Below are 19,355 nucleotides of genomic sequence, written 5' to 3'. Positions count from 1 at the left end.
AAATGAAAATGTATGCTGTCAACTTCAAAAGCTGGAATTTGTAGCAGAGCTGTACCCAAGCAGAATTTGCAAATAAAAATAACTTGGTAAACAGTGCTAAGCAGTGTAGAATGGTGCGATGAATCAATTTTCCCCTTTCCATCCTAAACAATCATCAGGTCATACTTTCAAATATCTTTCAGCAATGCAAAACAGATTTTACTCAAAGAATTCCAGTAGTCGGTACTACTGCATACTTCCTCTGCATTTCAAGAAGGATGCACCAAATTAGGTACATGGATTTGAACCCATTATTGGGTGTTTTGTCTGCCATATCCATTTTACACTATAGTATCAGTATTCATAATTAATACAGACAGACACAGACATGGACACTAATTATCAGCATGATCAAATTTTTACATCAGTGCATTTCTAAAAGATCAGTTGCTAAATCTTTTCTTAATATTTAACATGCGTAATTATGTGTTAAACATCCAAAAACGAAACAACCATGTGAAGAACCTTAATGAAAGAATGAAACAACCTTATGACAAGATTAATGAATAAATAGGACATTTAATTTGCTTTAATTAGGCTCATGCATTTATCAAATTCAAATGTAACTTTTATCTTCAGTCCTGTTAAAGAAGTGAAGGATGTGTTTCAGTGCATTTTCTTACTAAAATACTCAAGACCAGCAGAGCAGTTTTCCACCAAGTAATTTTACACCATCAATTTGACCAATTCCATTTCAGAACGTGAATAACGATCAAACGTTTTGTTCAATACAATGTTGCATGATTACAAAGTGACCAGAATATAACTGAATAACAGTAATTGAGAAACATTTTTTAGATTTTCTGGATAAAAATACTCTGAATTGAACAAAATGAATGCCTTTTTGAATTTTGGTCAACCAAGAAGACCGTTAAAAGTTTCAGCAGGAAAAAGACAAACTGCGGAAAGTGGACGAAAATCAATTCTGTGGTATTGGTGAGTTTACAGAGCTTCTGTAAACTAAAGCTGTTGGCGGAAGTCGACTGCGCTGCTGCACTGAGTACGGCACGTGTCTCCTTTTCCATTTGCCACTCACATGGAAACAGCGTCTTTTGCCTACTCTCCCAATATAGAAATGTTGATCTCATAATAGTTATGACAGGGGATATCTAAAAAAAGATTTTCTGCAAATAGCTGAAAATTAAAACTCCATCTTGCCTGGAAATCCAATGATGGTTAGATACATGAACATTAATGGATTATGCATGGATAAAACCCTAATCATGGTGGAATTTGTTTTAGAGTTTCAATTAATCAGAGAAAAGGCGGGAGGTAAGAACTTCGTGCCCCTGCATTCTTCCGGCCCTGCTGGAGATGAGGGTCCCCCGTGTAGGGGAAGACAGGGGGAGTGCCGGCTCTCACCTTGCCTGACGTACTCGTCCGGCTCGTGGCGGAGCAGCTCGGCCACGCGGCCGGGGAAGCGCGGGCGCCCTTCCTGCTCGTAGGTCCTGAGCGTCTCACTGGAGCTGTGGGACCTCTGGGAGGCAGCGCGGCAATCGTCGACGTCTGGCAGGGGCGTGGCGTAGGACGATTCCGCGCGGCACCGGCCCGCCGTCAGGGAGCGGTGCCGAATCTCCTTCCCGTCCATCGCAGTGGGAGCTGGGCTCGGCTGACAGGAGAAGAATGGCAGTTTTGTCGGTCACCTGGAAGGGGGAGGGAACAGAAAGGATGTGGTGCAGGTTTAGTGAAAACACATGCACGAAGATGTGTTGTAGATCTACAGCATGTTCAAAAATAGAGACATCAAACATAACCACATACATTTTGAACGTAATTCCATAGTAGTGGCCTGTTCTCAAGGCAAATACTGTAATGCAAACAGTGAGTTAGCAGTGAAGCTCTGTGATCTCTAATGCATATGCTTTATTCTCATCAGGTACAACAGTGATGGGGGTCATTACACCATAATAACATTCCCCAAATATCATCTCAACACAAACAGAACCTGCTGACTGCAGATCAAGACCAGGCTAAGACCGCGGGGGTAGGAGATGGGGGGGGGGGGGACTTGAGACTCGACCATCGCATTATCACCCACAGAGAGGGAGAGGGAGAGAGAGAGAGAGAGAGAGAGAAGAGGGTGTGAGAAGAGAGAGCGAGAATAGAGTGGAGAAGGATCGAGAGTGGAGAAAGAGATATCAAGTGAGGGAGAGAGAGAGAGAGAGAAGAGAGCAAGAGAAGAGAGAGAAAGAGATGGCTATCAGTCCTCTTTGACACCCTCCCACTCTTCATCTGTGACTTGGTGTTGAGTCATCACCGGGGACTCTCATCAAAACATTTGTCAGCGGCTGATCACACAAAAAACCTTTCACATGGAAACACTTCGAAAACTTTACAATACTTAGTCATGAAAAACATTATATGTATTCAACGTTGGAGAGAACGGCCAAATAAATGTTATTTTGGTCCTGTCTGATTTGGGTTAGCTGTAAACGCTCCAGGCTATATAGCCACACAAAAGCTTCACAGCAGAAGTACATGGCAGAGCGTCTCATGTAGAGCTAAAAATAGCTGTGCAGCACTCTAAGCGTTTGCAGAGGGCACGTGCACCTGGGTTCAGTTAGACCCGCAATCAGCCGCATTCCGGCACAAAAGAGTCGATCTATTATTCGTGTTTGATATTTACCAGCAGCAAACAAGTGTAAATCAATGTGCGACCGAAGCACAGAAGAGCAGCAGTGTGATTCTACTGAGTGGAGACGTATCAGGCGCTGGCCAGTCAATACCCTCATTGAGGACTCTGACATGTTTACATATGGCTAGTCACTTTAGAAATGTCCACAGAGTGAAAATTGATAGTTGCATAAATAAAAGCTACAGTGGCACATGAAGCATGATAAAGAAGCAGGCTGTTTAACACAAACTGGATATACACTCTCAGTCGAAATATGATCCTGGTCTTAAATGGCACGGCGTTATGCAAAACAAGTCACAGAAACAGAACACAGTCATGTTGTGAACTTGACCTGCTGGAGTTGCTGAATTCTACCTCTAGTCCAAAAAAAAAAAAAAAGTTTTTGACTCTGGGAATTGCTCACACATACACAACTGGCAATAAAAATAACTCAGTACAAGAACAACAGGCCGGCATAGAACAGCTCGGATAAAGAACAGCCTGGTAAAAGAACAGCCACACCGTCGGCCAGCTCTGCACCATTATCATCTCGCCATGACACACAAGAGACACCTGCTACAATCAAAGCCTCACTCGTGGAGCGGAAAGGAACGCCTGAGATGAACGACTGCACGTGCAGTAGAATGATTTTCTCTGGTCATACGCTGATGGACATGACATGATGCACCTGCCATTGCAACGGATACTTTAAAGGGTTACCCAGATCACCTGCTTCAGCTCAGTCAACTAGCAGAGCTGCAAACAGAAGTCAGGCTGAAGACACTCCAGCACATCGAATAGAAACACCTGCTCATCATCACATACACTTTGCCAATTTCTGTACTTTTCTGTGCAATTTTTGTACTGTAAGTTACTTTTTATTCACTTGCACTACAGTATTGTTCAAGTGAACAATGTATTCAACATACGTCAACTTGAACCTCAAAATATTCATCCTAGTAGAAAAATAATTAAGTTACTGTTATTAATATTAAAGTTTTATATATATATATATATATATATATATATATATATATATATATATATATATATATATATATATATATATATATATATATATATTTTTTTTTTTTTTTTTTTTTTTTTTTTTTTTCCAAGGGAATGAGGTATGTGATGGAAAAGAACCCCCATGAAAAACAGTTCCAGAAATTCTAAAAAAAAAACAAAAAAAAAACCCTAAAAAAAATTCTAGATGTAAGGACAAAGTCCAGTCAGGCAGAGAGACAGTGGAGAGGTTCTGTCAGTATTAATAAGTGATGACTCTTCCAAGCTGCAGCATTTTCTTGGCAAACTAAGTCAGGTTCTGTCCTGGTGCTCCATTAAAATTAATCCCATAAAATCCACCTCAGGCTGAGCAGAGGAGGACTCTCGCCTTCATCTGTGTGCAACCAATAGGCCACTGCGTGAGGCCTGCTGTCACTGAGCAGCACTCGACTGGCAAAGGGAATACAGAGAGCGAGACAGAAACAGACAGTCAGAGACAGACCAGACTGGCCGACAAAGGGAGGAATACAAACAAGAGAGAGAAGAGAGAGTAACAGATCGTTCCCTTTCTGACATGCAGTATAGTAAGAACTGATATGAATGGCCTAGCAGGGTGTCTGTTGAACTCTGTGAAACTAGGAGAAACAAAGGGGCTAACACAAAGTGGAAAGAGGGTGGCAGTCTGAGAAGGTCAGAAACGGAACAGAATAGTGAGCGGTGGCATCCGGCCCCAAAACGGGACTTGCAGATTCCTTGCGAGTGGGTGTGTGGGGGGGACCCTGCTGAGCCTTGGGGGGGGGGACCCACGCAGTTAGTTACAACTCCACACGAGACGATTTCGGCATGATGAGGAAGAAGCCGCTTCGAGTAGTGTTTTAAGGGTTCAGAAATTGCACTGAAGCAGCATTCAACCAGCTGAATTCCAGAGGAATGTGGAGATGTAGGTTATTCTCTCGGTTTTCTAATTGAAACAGTATCTTTTAGCTGGAAATGTCAAAACTCAGCTGACAAATTATCGCAGCCATGGCCCCAAGAGGGCAATTCATCATCCTTTTTTACCTTTCCCCACACTCGGATTACTCCATGAACACAAGCGCGCGCTGGAGGAGAACCGACCGTCTATTTTTGACACCACAAACAGGAGGAAAAGGAGCAGTGTCAAATTGTCCTAGCCCTCCTCCTCTGGCACTGCAGGCGTGAAGGGAGGGCTTTTTCAGGGAGATTCTGAAGGCTTAGAAAGTACACTGTGGTGTAGAGCACAGAGCTGGTGAGCAACACCAAACCCACCCCCCACCCCCCCACCCCGAGGAAGCACACCGCCGTGTACCTTCACCTCCAATCCTGAGGCAATAATGTGTTCAGGTTCCAGTGCCACAGGGAGAACCACTGCTGCGCCTGCACTGCTCTCTGAACGCTTCCATCTGTGGAGCCACAAACTCCCTGCACATCGCTTAATACCACAGAACTGTGCCAGAAAACTTCATTACGTTCAGGAGGAAAAGGGGCGGCCATCTCCAAGATCTAACAGGTTTTACTCCCAGCTTTGTGGCTTGCATTCTTTGGCTGAATGTATTTAACCGAGACTTTAATGTTTTGCTGTGTTTTATGCTCAATCTCACTCTCTAATAAAATGTTTCTGATGCCTGGCCAGTAGCTTTGATTGGGCAATTCTTTTCATAATGCCACCTATCTGCTTCAAAATGCATGAAGAAGAAAGGAATTGTGGCTATTTTCATTACATGCGCATAAAACGTACACTCTGAGTTCCAATGGAGTCTCTTATTAATGGGTCAGCGCAAGAGAATGTTATTCAACGTGCTTAAATAAAAAAACAAGGAAACCACTTCCATTTCTGGGTCACCAACCTAATGGCTAGAGAGTAAGGCAGACGTAATCTTGGGCACACACGCGCGCAAAGAAGTAATAAGCACAAATGCGACTTTTAAAGTGACAGTCGTTAAATGGACATCAGAGTGATAGGAGGAAGAGCGAGAAGGAAGAGAAGAGTAAGAGAAAAGGGAGAAAGTGAAGGAGAGAGAGAGAGAGAGAAAATGGGAATAACAGTGGGAAAATGACGCAAAAAGGGGAGGCGGAGAAAAGAGGAAAAGGACTACGGAGAGTGAGAGCTCTCGTGGATGTTTGCTCACAGGTTTGCTCCCACTCAGCAAAACAGGAGAGTCTGTTTTGAGGAGTGCCACTAATGAAGACAGAGGTAGTAGTGGGAAGTGTCACTCACTCACAAACACACACACACACACACACACACACACACACACACACACACTCACTCACAAACACACACACACACACACACACACACACACACACACACACACACGCACACCTGTCTAAAGGGCTGTTTCACAGGCCACTTCAAACCTCCCCCTCCCCCAGTCCTAGATAATGGGCCAGCTCTCCAAACACATTATATTCCATAGCAGACAGGCAGAACAAGTGCCCCCACTCTTTACTCCCAAGTGCCATAAAATTGGAATGCAGACACTATACAGTGCTTCAATTTGCACTCGCCAAGTATCTCACATACTCACTCATTATTTGCCCTATCCACATTGTGGAAATAATGTATTTTTCAACCCACTTTCTCAAAATTAGTATGGGTAAAGCACCCCCCCCTCACCCTGATGATCTTCTCTCTCTAGATGGTACTACATCATCCTCTGTTATTGATGGGGCAATCCATCTGGCGATGACCTGGTGGGAGGACCCTACCGGCTGCCCTAGACGCTGGGCTGCCTCTGGTCTTCAGGAAGCACTAAGCTGGGTTTGGTTTGGGGCTCTTCTATCCCTGTAGCCAGCCTGCACTCTGAAACCCACACAGGCATTACATTAGCATTCTTTTCCTTGCCAAGAACTGTACTCACAGTTCTGCAGTCACATGTCCTTGCTGTAAGACACTACTAAAACAAAGGCAATGTCTCAAATCATACAATATGCACTATATTCTTATGCTATACACTACGTACTTTGCCATCTAGTACCTGGATTATTTTAGGGTACTAAATCCCAAGTGAAACATTAAACACTAAATCATTTTGCTTTTAATGTAAATGATAAGTTACAGTACAACACTGAACCATGAATACTGAGCCAGAATAGCCTCCATAGGAACAGCAGAGCCATCAATTTTAAAATAAAAAATGACCTCCTTCAACTTCTCAATTGTCACATAAATATTTCAATCTTAAACAATAAAAGGTATCCAGCTCTGTTCTTGCCTGTTGCCAGTTTAAAAACAGCACCAGCCTCTGATAGACCCTCCTCTTCCACTATAGAGAGCAGCAGTGTCCAGTGTACAACACCTTGTTATTTTGGTGCATCTAGAACATTAATAACAGTATACTACATCTCATTACATTTTCCTGTATGAACGTGCTTCTCACACTACTGCTGGCTATTACACTCCAGAAGCATGTGATTTCAAACACAGCTAAAATACCCATGCTACCGATATCCAAAACCTCTAATTCTAAAACTGTTCATTCAGAGGTTCCAAATCCAGTCCCTGGAACATCCAGCCAGTCCACATATTTACTCTCCAAACGCCCAACTCCCCCTTGGCCAGGGAATCAAAAGCTCTGCAGCCCTTTAAAACCTCGTCCAGGCATAAGAGGAGCTGGAACATTCTAGACTGGGTCTTTGAGATGAGAACCTATGCTATAATTAACAGCTATAATTAACCTTCTTTTTAGTTTGCATTTACAATTGCCATTAATAGTCAGACTGCATACACATATGCGCATACAGATAAACATATACTTTATTAGATAATAATCAATCTAACACTTGCCATTACAGTAAATGTAGCATTAAAGCTCAGTCTGTCACTCACTCACTACCCCCGCCCACCCCGCCACCATGATAATTAAGCCTCGCGAGATTGCCGCCAGGTCCTAGACAGATAAGCATTTTTCACTAAGCATGAATGATGTGCTTAGTCTGGGCACGCTGCATACAGACCAAGATGATATCTGACCTTTGTGTGGGTGCTCAGACAGATCAATTCAGAAAGGTGTTCACACTCTACCCACTTACAAATGCCATAAATTGTACTTTTTGGTACCTTAAAAACATTCATGCTAATGACAGGGACTAAGCCAGTGAGGTCTGTATTTAAGAAATCATCCAAAAATGTTAATGTTAGGCAACATGTTATTCACTCACCACAAATTTCATTAAGAATCTTTACTAATAGGAAACATCCAGAAGATGTACAAATTGAGACTATAGTCCTATCTATATCTGTTGCCTAGTATGATTTGTGTCAAGTCAGAAGTGGTCCTTGGCCTATAACTGACCAGTGATTAACAGGGTAGAGGAAGGCTGACCTGCTGTGCCTGACAACAAATGGGCTCCCATATGTAATTGTACATCTACAAAGTGCACCGATAAGACAGACGTACCAATAAAGTGGCCTCTGGATATCACCTCTGTCTTATACTTTCACTGCTCTGGGAATGTTAAATTTATCTAACATGCATGAAATACTTAAATCAGCACCATATATGTAAATCACCACTATTCCAACCAATGAGCAAAAGTGACATTTAAAATATCTAACAATTTAAATGCAATTGATCAACTAAATTGCAGACCTCATGTAGAAAATAGCCTTATGCAGAAAAGATATTCTACTACTCTAATGTTGTTAAACATTATCCTTAAACAACAGCATAAATTGAGCCACTTCTCCAACCTAGGGGTCACAGTAGAAGGTGCTCCTATCACTACTGGAACAACCTTGGAGCAACCTTCCATATTTCTTTTTTCAGTCCCTAGTATTTTTCCAATTATCATATAAGTTTCCTTTGGATGCTTTCATCACTTGAGACTGCCACATCTATCATCACTGCTGTTCCTACATCTGGTCCACTATCACAATGTCACCACTACTTGTTTATTTGTGTAGATATGGAGGTCTCATGGCATCACATCTTTGTTATTCTACACCACTCTCTTCAATTCTTCCCATTTAAGCTTGGGGGGTGTCCAGCTCATATACCTTGCTTGTATATATGATCCTTGCTACTTGGTTGTGTCTCTCAGTGTATGTTTCCCCTGTGGGCATCTTGCTACTAGGTGCTGGATTATCTCAGAGGCTCTGCATCTTGACTTTTCGCTGTGTGATACGCCCCTGCTTCGATCAACCCGATGCTTATTGTTTGATCTTGTGCTGCCATGATTAGTGACTGTGCTGTCCTTTAGTCCTGCCTTTTGCAATCACTGGTAGGACTGTCTTATATCAGCCACCTAGTGGTACATTCCACTGAGAGGCTTATCCTGCAATGGTACCTGTTCAGTTCGTCACTCACTCACTAACTGATAACATCCCCCATCTGACTGAGGCATGCCCTCATCAGCTCATCCTTGGGGGACATTTCTTGGATGCATTCATGGATGTTTTATGTCTCACCCAGGACAGTGGATCTTACACTTTGTATATTCATTCCCCCTCTCCTTCTAGCTGGTGTAAAAGCCTTTGAATGTTGGATCTTGGGCTGCATGCCCCAGGCATTGTGCAGAGTTTTCTGGCCTTGACATTGGCAGCTTTCACTTCTTCTTTTTTGCCAGTTTATTGTGCCTGCTGGGTATCTGATGACTGGCAGGACATACATGTTTATGGCTTCGATCTTACTCTTCCCATTGAATTGACTCTTGAGGACCTGCATTACTCTATGGAGGTGCCTAGATGTTGCTGTCCTCGTTTCTTTCTCAGGGTTCCCGTGTAATTGGAGACTCCCGAAGATTTTTGTAGCTGTCCTCCATGGTCTGTTACATCACCCTGTGGTAGCTGAATTTCCTCTTTCCTGATCCTCCTTTCCTCTGCCCACACTTCTCGATCCCAAATTATATTTACTATGTTCTTGCTATAGGTCCTGGTCACATGGATCAAGTCAATGTCCCTCTCTGTCTTGGTGTATAGCTTGATGTCATCCATGTACAAGAGGTGGCTAATGGACCAGGAGCCGGCTGTCAGTAGGTGGTGCTTTGAGCCTCTAGTGTTGACAATCCCCTTCTGTGCATATGTATTTGCATGTATGCTCATTCAGCTTGGTAGCTAGTATTTCTAACATGCGCTTCCATGTTGTGGTTAAGCAAGTTATTGGTTGGTAGTTGGATGGTGTTTGGGCCTTGCTGGGGACACTCATGACCAGTACTGCTCTGCCTTCTGTTAGCCAGCCTGGATGGGAGCTTGTATTTAGCATCTGGTTAATTTGTTCTTCTAGTCAGCCATGCAGAGCTGTTAGTTTCTTTAGCAAGCAGGCATGAATCATGTCAGGGCCAGGAGCTGGCCAGTTCTTCATGTTCCTGACCTGTCCTGTTCTTGTTCATCTGCTATTATAATGTTGTCTGGTTCCTATCCTGGGAGATTGAGGTGCTATGGAATAATTCATTTTCTCATAAGGAATTCCAGTAGTGTTGTGTTTCAGCACTGGGCGGATTCATAATCCGGTTCTGTTGCACTGAAACTGAGAGTTTATTTTGGATGATTCATTGGCAAAATAGGGCATTAACTCTTTTGGCCATTGCTTATTTTGTGTATCTCTGCAGTCTGAATGCTATTAACTGCCAATGCCATTAACCTTTGCTTAGCAGACTCTAAAGCCTCACTTATGGGCTACCCATCTGTAGCCACGCCCCATCTTTGTTTTTCATGCCTTTATTGAGCTAACTCAATTTGCTGACTTCCAGTCAAGTATTTATCTTGGCTTCCAGCCTGTTTTCAAGAGGGACAGCAGGAGTGGCCTGTGGATTTTGTGAAGACTAGAGTTTCAGGTATGACTACTGCAGTAGCGCAAACCAGGTTTTTGGTTTCAGTTATACTGGTGGTTAGTATTGTGCTTACTGCTGCATTCATCTACTAGCATACTGTGTGATGGCAGCTTGCCACTAAGTCAGGGGATCCTACAGCGATGGCTATCAGTAGTTAGCTTAGTCATGATCACCTTCCGCATGTCAGCTGGACCATACAACAAATTCTCACTGTTCTTCCTCAGATGTAGCAGGTGTTCTTTCAGGGCAGTGATATTTACCCTTTATTTCATCCATCACCAGTTGTGATAGGAGGCATCATTTCAAATTGTCTGAGCACTGGGTAACTAATTGCTTGTTAGGGAGTGTGGATGAAGGACCTTTCCTTATTTATATCCCCCCTCATGCGCTTCATATAGTCTTTCTCGTTTTGATTGCTGCTGTAGTAGAATTAGATTATCTGATGTCCAACCTCGCACACACACAAGCACACCCACACACATATACACACAAACACACCGCCCCCAATGTCTTATACCACAGGCTCTACCTAGCATAGTACTACCTGCACCATTCACTGTGACCTTTCTGCTGAGCTGGGCTCTTCTTTCAATCCTGAAGAAGCCATAATTATCAGAGAGCGATTAGTGCCAATTTGTCACCGTGTGCCAGTGTGAGATGTGGAGGGGAAAAAAAAAGACCTCATCTCTTGTGATTTGTGTCAGATTCCACAAGGCCGAGAGAACAAGCCGAGGTCAGGGAGCGACAAAAGAGCTAATTAGAGATTCCTACAGTTCGCCTGTTCGCATTTTCGCTAGCAGAGAGGGCTGAAAACGAAGGCGGAACAAAACAGTGCAACATCATAGAGAAAAATGCCCTTGTCTGGAAGATGGTGATTGCTGGTTGTGAAAGCTTTGTGAAATTGTGTTAAGAGCTGGCATGATCTAGAGATAATCAAACCAGACTTGTTAAATTCAAGTTCAAGGGTGGAAACAAAAGTATTTGACTGATTGTAAGAGCCAAATCCTCTTGTCTTAATGGAAAGACAACAGAAGCCCTTTTTTCCCAATATTATGGAAAATAGCTGTTTCCTTTGCTTAGAACAACAGTTTTGACTATTTGAACAATCATTTAATAATGGTTGTTTAGAACAATAAACCTCAGCATTTCAGAGCTGTAGACCACTCTAATGGAGACAATGTAAACCAGGTACAGTCAGACTAGACAAACTGCCCTAAAACACAAATAATCCCACTGTGCATCAAATCAGATTTTTGCTTTTCTATAACTCTGGATTCAGCAGATCTCATATAACTATAATACCTAGACACAATCCCCTTCATGTCTTCATGCACCAATTAAGGTTTAGACTGACCTCAGTTCAGCAGGGGTTGTAAATGAAAAAAGGAACGGTTCCACACTGATCTCAGGTCAGCATGTCTGTCATCCACCACTAAGAAGAGATAGACTCAAACCAAAGAGCCCCCACTAGGGCAGAATCAGTTCACAACAATGCCACAAGTGCCATCTGAGACAGCCTCAGCAATGAATAACACTCTCCAGGCAAAGAGGCCGCTAAGTACGATCATTCTCGGAACACTCCCCGGATGGTGCGTTTAGCTATGCGAATGAGGGGAGCAGTGGGAGGCCCTAAACAACTAAGATAAACCAGGAATTGCAATCGTATTCCCTCATATCCCCATGAATTGCTTTTTTAAGGCCCCAGAGACACGAGCAGGCCCTTGTCCTCATCCAGTATTAACACGAGCTCCACAAAGGCACAACAGCATTCAATTTTCTGCCCCCCTCTTTAGAGTGCATTTTCTGCCCCCCTCTTTAGAGTGCATAGCCCAAGAACTGTGGACACGGGAAGCAACTGCATCACAGTAATTGAACAAAATGCCATTACCACTACCTCAAGTTGGGCAGTGAAGTTCAATTTAAATATGTATGATCTGGGTTTCATTTTTTATTGTGCCCAGATAAAAGGACCAGAACGCAAATGCAGACTGAATTTGTTAAGGGTCATTTAACTTAAAGTTGTGTTCCAGCATGTGAGATAGTGTTCCACAGTAAACAAAACCCGCAACACATTTTTGTTTCTTAAAATTCCGAAATATGAGGATACAAAGAAATAATATGTTAACAAACACTTAAAATGAGCTGTAAAATTAGTTTAATTACTACACCCCTTTCAGACCTCAGGCAAGATTAAAACCCCTTTGCACTTGTACTTTGTAAATCTGGAGTTCATCCGTATTTCAAAACTTACCACCAAACAAGTTTCTAAACACACTTTTTAATTAAGCTTTTGCTCCCTGATGAGCATGCTGCCAGACTCACTTATAATAGCGTTGGAAAACCGTAAAGTTTGGCTCCTGTGCCTTTGCATGAAGTGGAGACAGCAGCGGTACGCTGTGTGAGGGCTCCACAATAAAAGCGTGTGCGATGCCGCTTTTAATGGCCCTGCTCTTCCCTTCAGCTTTCTCAGCCGTCTACTGCCCCTCACCCACCCCCGGCCCGTGTCACCGTGCTCTGCCACGAATGCTTAGCCCCTAAAGATTTCTCTGGGTAGATGATACGCGAGACGAGATATTTAAATATTGCCAAAGTGCCTCCCACATTCACATGATTTAAAAAAGGAATTTCATTTAATTCAGGATGAAAATTGTAAAATGTTTGTGGTCTCTTTTAAGAATAATATGCATTTCCATATTTTGAAAATAAGCTCTTATGGTTCATAATCATCAGCACATTTAAAACACGACATTTATTGGCTGGTTATAATTGATTCGATAATTAGAATTATATCCGATTAGAAAGGTGAAACCCAACCAGCACATCAAGCAGATAAGAAATACCAATATTAAAATATTAGAAACAGCAATATTTGAAACACTAGTCACTATTTGCAACATACTTTAACAGAAATAATAGCAACAACTGCTTTTAAGTTACAATCTATTTTCCCCCCTTGTGAAATCTGTGAACATCAGCAAACCTTTCCTTAGGTAACCAAGTAACTGGACAAATGACATTTTAGTAATCGTATGACAGACATCACCAGATGGTGGGTTTCTTGTCTGATGATGCTCTGTCTGGCCTGTTAATGCAGCCATTTTCAGTTACTGCTTTTTTTTGTTGTTGTTGTTGATTGCTTTGGGTGTTTTTGGCTTGTTTTGCCTTTAGTCTCCTCCTTCAGTAGGTGAAGTGGGTTTCAGGTTGGTTAATGAATTTGGCTACTCAAAAACAGGCTTTATTTTGTCCCGAAAAACGTCCCTGTTGTTTTAGTAGCTATATGGGTGCTTTAGTGGCATGTTTTGGGCCACTATCCTTCTGGAAGGTGAAGGGCCATCCACTGTTTCGAGGCATATGGTACAGCCCTGCTTCTGTTGAATCCAGAATTCCTCCTGCTGCTGCTGCTGGTGGTCACCTGTGGCAGCCATACATGCCGAGCCACCACGTTTCACCGGTCAAGCAGTGTGCTTTGCATCACGAATGGTTTTTTTTCCTCTTCACATTCGTCACTCCATCACTCTGTTGCAGGTTAATATTCAACTTTGTGCAAAAACTACAGGGCTTTTGTGTTTGTTAGTTTGGGTTTTGTAACATGTAATATAGTCTATATGTGCTTGAGGTTTACTGGTGGTTTGCATCTCTGAGATCATTCTGGAAGAATTCCTATTTGGTTCATAAATTAGGAGGGTAAATATCTTCACACTACAATGCTTGCATTCTGCACTTTAACCTCATCATTGCTGTTTCACATCCATTTCAGTGTACACAGTCAAAATGACCTAAAGTGTCACTGCCAAAAACACAGATTGCTCTGTATTCCCAAATACACTATATGCTCCCTTTACCCTGCTTTATTTATTCAGTTCTTATCTTATTAGGTAAAATCCTTTTTTAAACATCTAACATGAATGAATAAAAACATGTTTGTTCTTGTGCGCTTTAGTATCTTACCTATTTCTTTGCAAGTTATTCATTCAGATGTGCTTACATATTTTATACTGATCTTATCAAGTAAAATGATTTCGCACAATTTACAGATATAATTCATGCATTTCTGTCTTAGAGCTGCCCTTTTTCTTTTCACTAGCTTTTTTTTGCAGTGCGCTTGCCACAGGGAGTGAGATTTTCCTCTCCATTTTACACGCTGACAGTGTGAAGTCATTAAAACAGTCTATGAGCCAATTTTTAATATTCCTCATCAATTTTCCAGCTGGCACTGTAACATGGAACGCTATACTCTCCATCCCTTCCTTCAACCCCTGCTCCCCTCAGAAAGAACCACGACTGCTCACCGCCCTTACCATGTATGAATAAGAAAATAAGCAAGTGTGGAGGTGAAGTCAGGGTCTATATTTCACTTTCATCTGTTCACTAGGCTGAAAGGAAGAAAGCTGGCAAGTTGATCAATGAACTTTAAAGGCTGTAATAAAATAGCAGACGTATCCCGTCTTCGCCCAGCCTCGCTTCAGCCAGCCTCCCTCGCCTTCTGCTTCACTTTTCTCTCTGTCCTAATGGAGTCTTTTAGAACTGGAGAGGGACGGCACGACTGTGGGCTGACAATAATCAGATTTGTCTGTCCAGCAAAAGTGCTCAGAGATAAAAGTGTCTGAGACACTCTACACAATGACCCATTACTAAAAGGGGGGGGGGGGGAGAGAGAGAGAGAGAGAGAGAGAGAGAGAGAGAGAGAGAGAGAGAGAGAGAGCACTCCCCACTTTATCATTTCCATTGCATCTGTCTAGCTTGGTGCATTGGTCAAATGGGCAAAAAAGGGATGGTAACTGGTTTTGTTTAGCAAGTGCCTATCAGTGACACTGAATTATTCTGCACCACCAGGCAAACACATTTGAAAGTGCCTGAATGTTTTGCAGAGGTACACAATAACTGACACCCATGCACTGCAGAGATAAACTATTCGCTTCAGCTTTTACCCAAAGAAATTTGGCACAAGGAACCTTCTAATTGCACAAATGTAATGGTCCCTGTCCGTAACTACATCTCCCATCAGCCTGATCCTTCCAGCCTGCCTGTCACTCCAACCAGCCCCATCAACCACGACGAGCTCCTACGTTTCGCCTCTCCTGATTATTAACTGTTTGCACCTGCTCCTGGTTTGCTGTTTGACCTGTCTCTTTGCCCTCTCTCGTGGTGAAGTATTGCCATGGTTTTTCTATGCATATTGAGCATTACCTGTATTTGTCTTCTTGGTATACAGCCATTTTGCCTCCCAGGTTTTGCCTTTGTCTCATCTCTTTTGCTCTCTTGCTAGCCCCATTTGTATTGTTTTTGACCCGTCTGGTTTTTGACCCGTCTGGTTTTGACCCGTCTGGTTTTTGACCCGTCTGGTTTTTGATCACGGCTTTGGATGCCCCTTCTCCTAATAAACCTGAACTGCTTGATTTTATCTGCGAGCATCAAAACTCCAACTGTTGCGTCATGCAACATCTGACAAACATAAGTAGCTTAAAAAAATACATATAATTGAAAGGATTGCATATAGTATGCTCACTACAGCAGATCATTTTTTCCCTTATCAGCTACACAACTCCAGTGTTTGTATGTTGGAACATAAAAATGTGAACTGGCTCGGTCCATCAGTTGACTTGTCTTACAACTATACAACTAGTTGTCTTGTCACTATATCAATGAAGAATGTGCAGACACGGTACATTTAAGGGTCGAGCATTTCATTGTATCTAGACTTTGCAGTTCTCTGAAGTCTACAAGGCAGTGGAGCATTGAAGAGTAAAGAGACAGAGGGCATAGTACTGACAAGCATCACTGTTAGTCTACAGTAAAGGATCCTGTCGGACTATGTGCAGCTGCTGAGGGGGGGCATTAGAGATTTGAAGATTTGGACCACTTGAAAATGCTAAAATAAGACTAATCTGCAAGAAGATGATGCTGATAATGACTGCATTACACATGAGTGCGTTACACATTAGACAACAGATCAGAAGCAACAGCAGTTTTCTGCCTAAATGATCCTTTGCTAGGATTCCACTTCCATTGAGGGGGGCTGCACACTTCTTAATTCAAAGAGAGAAAATTCCCTCTATATGGTTTAATCTCTTTGCTACCACTCTACTGAACACACACTCTCTTTCTCATCCTTCTCTGTCTGTCTCTCTCTCTCTCGTACTCTTTCTTCATTAATATTTTGTAGAATCTGGACAGTGAAATTGTGCCACAGGAGGTATGCGAGCGTGGTTACCCTGCATCAATCAACCAGGCTCTAGATAAATAATTAAAACATTCGTGCTCTCCCGACAAATGGGGAGGGTGCTGGAGGCATTCTTCACTCCAGCATACTAACAATGGTCAGAACCCAATTACATCTCCATATGCGCTTTTTGACCTTTTCATGTTTGTAATGGAGCCTCCAATGGTAAGAATAACCCTGAGCAATCCCACACACCCCAGGAGCCAGAGGAGACAGAAAAGGCACATAAGAGCCGGGTCCTGGATGCCTGCTGCATTGAGAACAGAAATGAGGCCAATCCGGCACTCCGGTGGGTACCCTCAGCAAGAGATTTGTTTTGGTAAGCAAGGCACACACAAGACACTGCAGCCAGCATGTTCGAAGTTTTAATCAGAGAGGAGAAAGACTTGCCTCACTACACTAATGAAACGAGGAAGCAGCTGGGCTCGGAGATTCGCGGTAACCACACATTCTGTTTGGCAGCATGACAGGCTTCTCCCAGCGTCTTAGACAGGAGAAGGGACATGTAAAGAAGTCACCAGAACATGACTGTTAATTGGGGCTTTCCCATAACTACTGACTCATCTCTGAGGTGAACACATTCAAAATACTCATTAATGCATGCGCCATGCCATTAACGGCAGTTTCCTTCACAATCACCTCTCCCAGTGCCTTAAACCATATTGAAGTCTTATAAGAAATATATACCCTTCAGGTAACTAACTGCATGAGTGAAAATAAGGCTATAAGAAAATGTATTAATATTTATTTTACCTCATAGTGGGACTTTATGAAGAAGAGGCCAATTTGATACCCAAGAAGGATTATAGCTTAAGCACACACATGTATTTCATTAGAAACCAGTTTCAATAAAGGCCAATAAAAAAAGAATGTAAGAAAAGCCTATGAAAAATGCGCTATAAGACACTTTAACATCTGACATTGCTGAGCGATGCATTAGGTTTCAGCACCTCTCGGTGGCTCCCTGAGCTGATCTTCATCACTCTCGATGTCTTGAAGTTAATGAGTGATACTGTACATACAGTTCTCGCACCTTCTCCCACTCACAAGTGTGCTGGGTAACAGATGATTATATTAGAACATATTAACCCGCATGCGTGCACTCGGCCCACACATCTTAATTTGATTCAAGTGAAGATGATGTGAAAGAAAGAAAAAAAAAGGCTCCATGCTATTCTGACAAGAAGCTCTTTTCCTTTGGGTTCCTGTACTTGTGTGTGTGTGTGTGTGTGTGTGTGTGTGTGTGTGTGTGTGTGTGTGTGTGTGTGTGTGTAAACACTTCTGAGTGTATATGTATTGGTGCTTGTATTGTATTGGGAGTGTCAAAACTGATAGTGATCATAGAAACATGACAGTCAAGAAATACTCACTAGCTACATCAAACTTAATCTTGCAGTGTACCCCCTGCAGGCTGGCACTGCTTTTATTGAGCATTACTCACTTTCCAAATGCTGATGTGGTGAGCTTCTGGGCAGTCCCTCTAATTTACATCAGGGGGAGGGTGTGGGGTTTCCATCAAACGAATCATAAAACAACACGAGAACACATCTTTGACAGCTCCCTGTCGGGTCTGAAGTTACAGGGATCCGCTTCAACCTTAAGCTTTTAGAGCAATCTCCAGTTCTGTGTGTACACACGACCGAAACCACAGCCGACCAGCTGTCAAAGGTCCGCTGAGGGCTAGTCAGAGATAACTCCACGCCCCACCTTCGGCACGGCCGGGGCAGCCGGAGCGAGGGGGCGGCACTCTCCACTGCCTGCACCCTCACCCAGAGCCACGAGCAGATGCGGCAGCACGCTGAGCAGCACGGCCAGGCCGGCTCCGCACCCCTCTGAGCAAGCGGACCTGGCCTTGCTCTCCAGCTGGGAGCGCCAGGGAATTAGAGATTGAGGAAAACGCTATCTGCCAGGCCTGATATTGATGGCGCTCCTCGGTAATGAGGGAGAAACAGCTGGCGTGGCTCCAGCTCTCCGCGCTAGCCTCGTGCTGGGCTACAGACCATGGACTGGACGCGGGCCAGGCTTGGCTCGTGCCACAAAGCCCAGATAATCCACAGCACGGGCCACCGCGCTTTTCACTCCAATTATGCCTTTAATCAAATAATGACTATAGATTGTTCACAAGGACGTCAGCGATATTGTGTGTTATTAACAATGAAAACCAGGATGGGGGATATTTTGCAGTGCATACAATAGAGCACAGGTGATGGGATTAAATACCACATATTAATAACATCGTGTTTCACTTATTTAATACGCAATAGATGAAATGAAAAACATTTGGTGTTACTATTACCAACTGCATAAGTGTACACTCCTTACTCACTATTAAAACACCAGCCTTGCACCTACACTCACAAGTCACTTTATTAGGTAGACCTATACATTTTAAAGGTATGTAACTACAGACCGTAGCCCATCTGTCGCCAGGGAGTTTGTCAGCCACCATCTACCCGGTCCATCGCTGGTCATTCTTTGTCCACAGGACCACTGCTGACCGGATATTATTTGGGTTGTGCACCACTGTGGTTAACACAAACTGTGCATATAAACAGATGGACTGTAGTCTTTAACTCCACACCTACATGTTTAATTAATAAATGGTTTCAGTAACTGGCTCTCGGAATTTTGAAGTATTTAAGTGGCATTGTACTGAAAATGAGAAACTGATGTATTGCAAATGCT

General features: G+C 43.0%; 1 protein-coding gene across 2 annotated transcripts in view; it reads right to left on the bottom strand.

The window, feature by feature from the left end:
- Window positions 1–19,355, bottom strand: part of tenm2b (teneurin transmembrane protein 2b) — a 170,805-nt gene that overhangs the window by 138,453 nt on the left and 12,997 nt on the right. For both annotated transcript variants that reach the window (XM_081720200.1, XM_081720201.1), the window contains exon 2: window positions 1,402–1,682. In XM_081720200.1, coding sequence (XP_081576326.1) covers window positions 1,402–1,627 — 226 coding nt within the window. In that variant the 5' untranslated portion in view covers window positions 1,628–1,682. The remainder of the gene's footprint in view (window positions 1–1,401; window positions 1,683–19,355) is intronic.

This window comes from Electrophorus electricus, chromosome 8, assembly GCF_041902795.1.
Source record: "Electrophorus electricus isolate QZ-2024a chromosome 8, ASM4190279v1, whole genome shotgun sequence".
Taxonomy (NCBI): domain Eukaryota; kingdom Metazoa; phylum Chordata; class Actinopteri; order Gymnotiformes; family Gymnotidae; genus Electrophorus; species Electrophorus electricus.
This window is presented reverse-complemented; position numbering and strand designations above follow the sequence as displayed.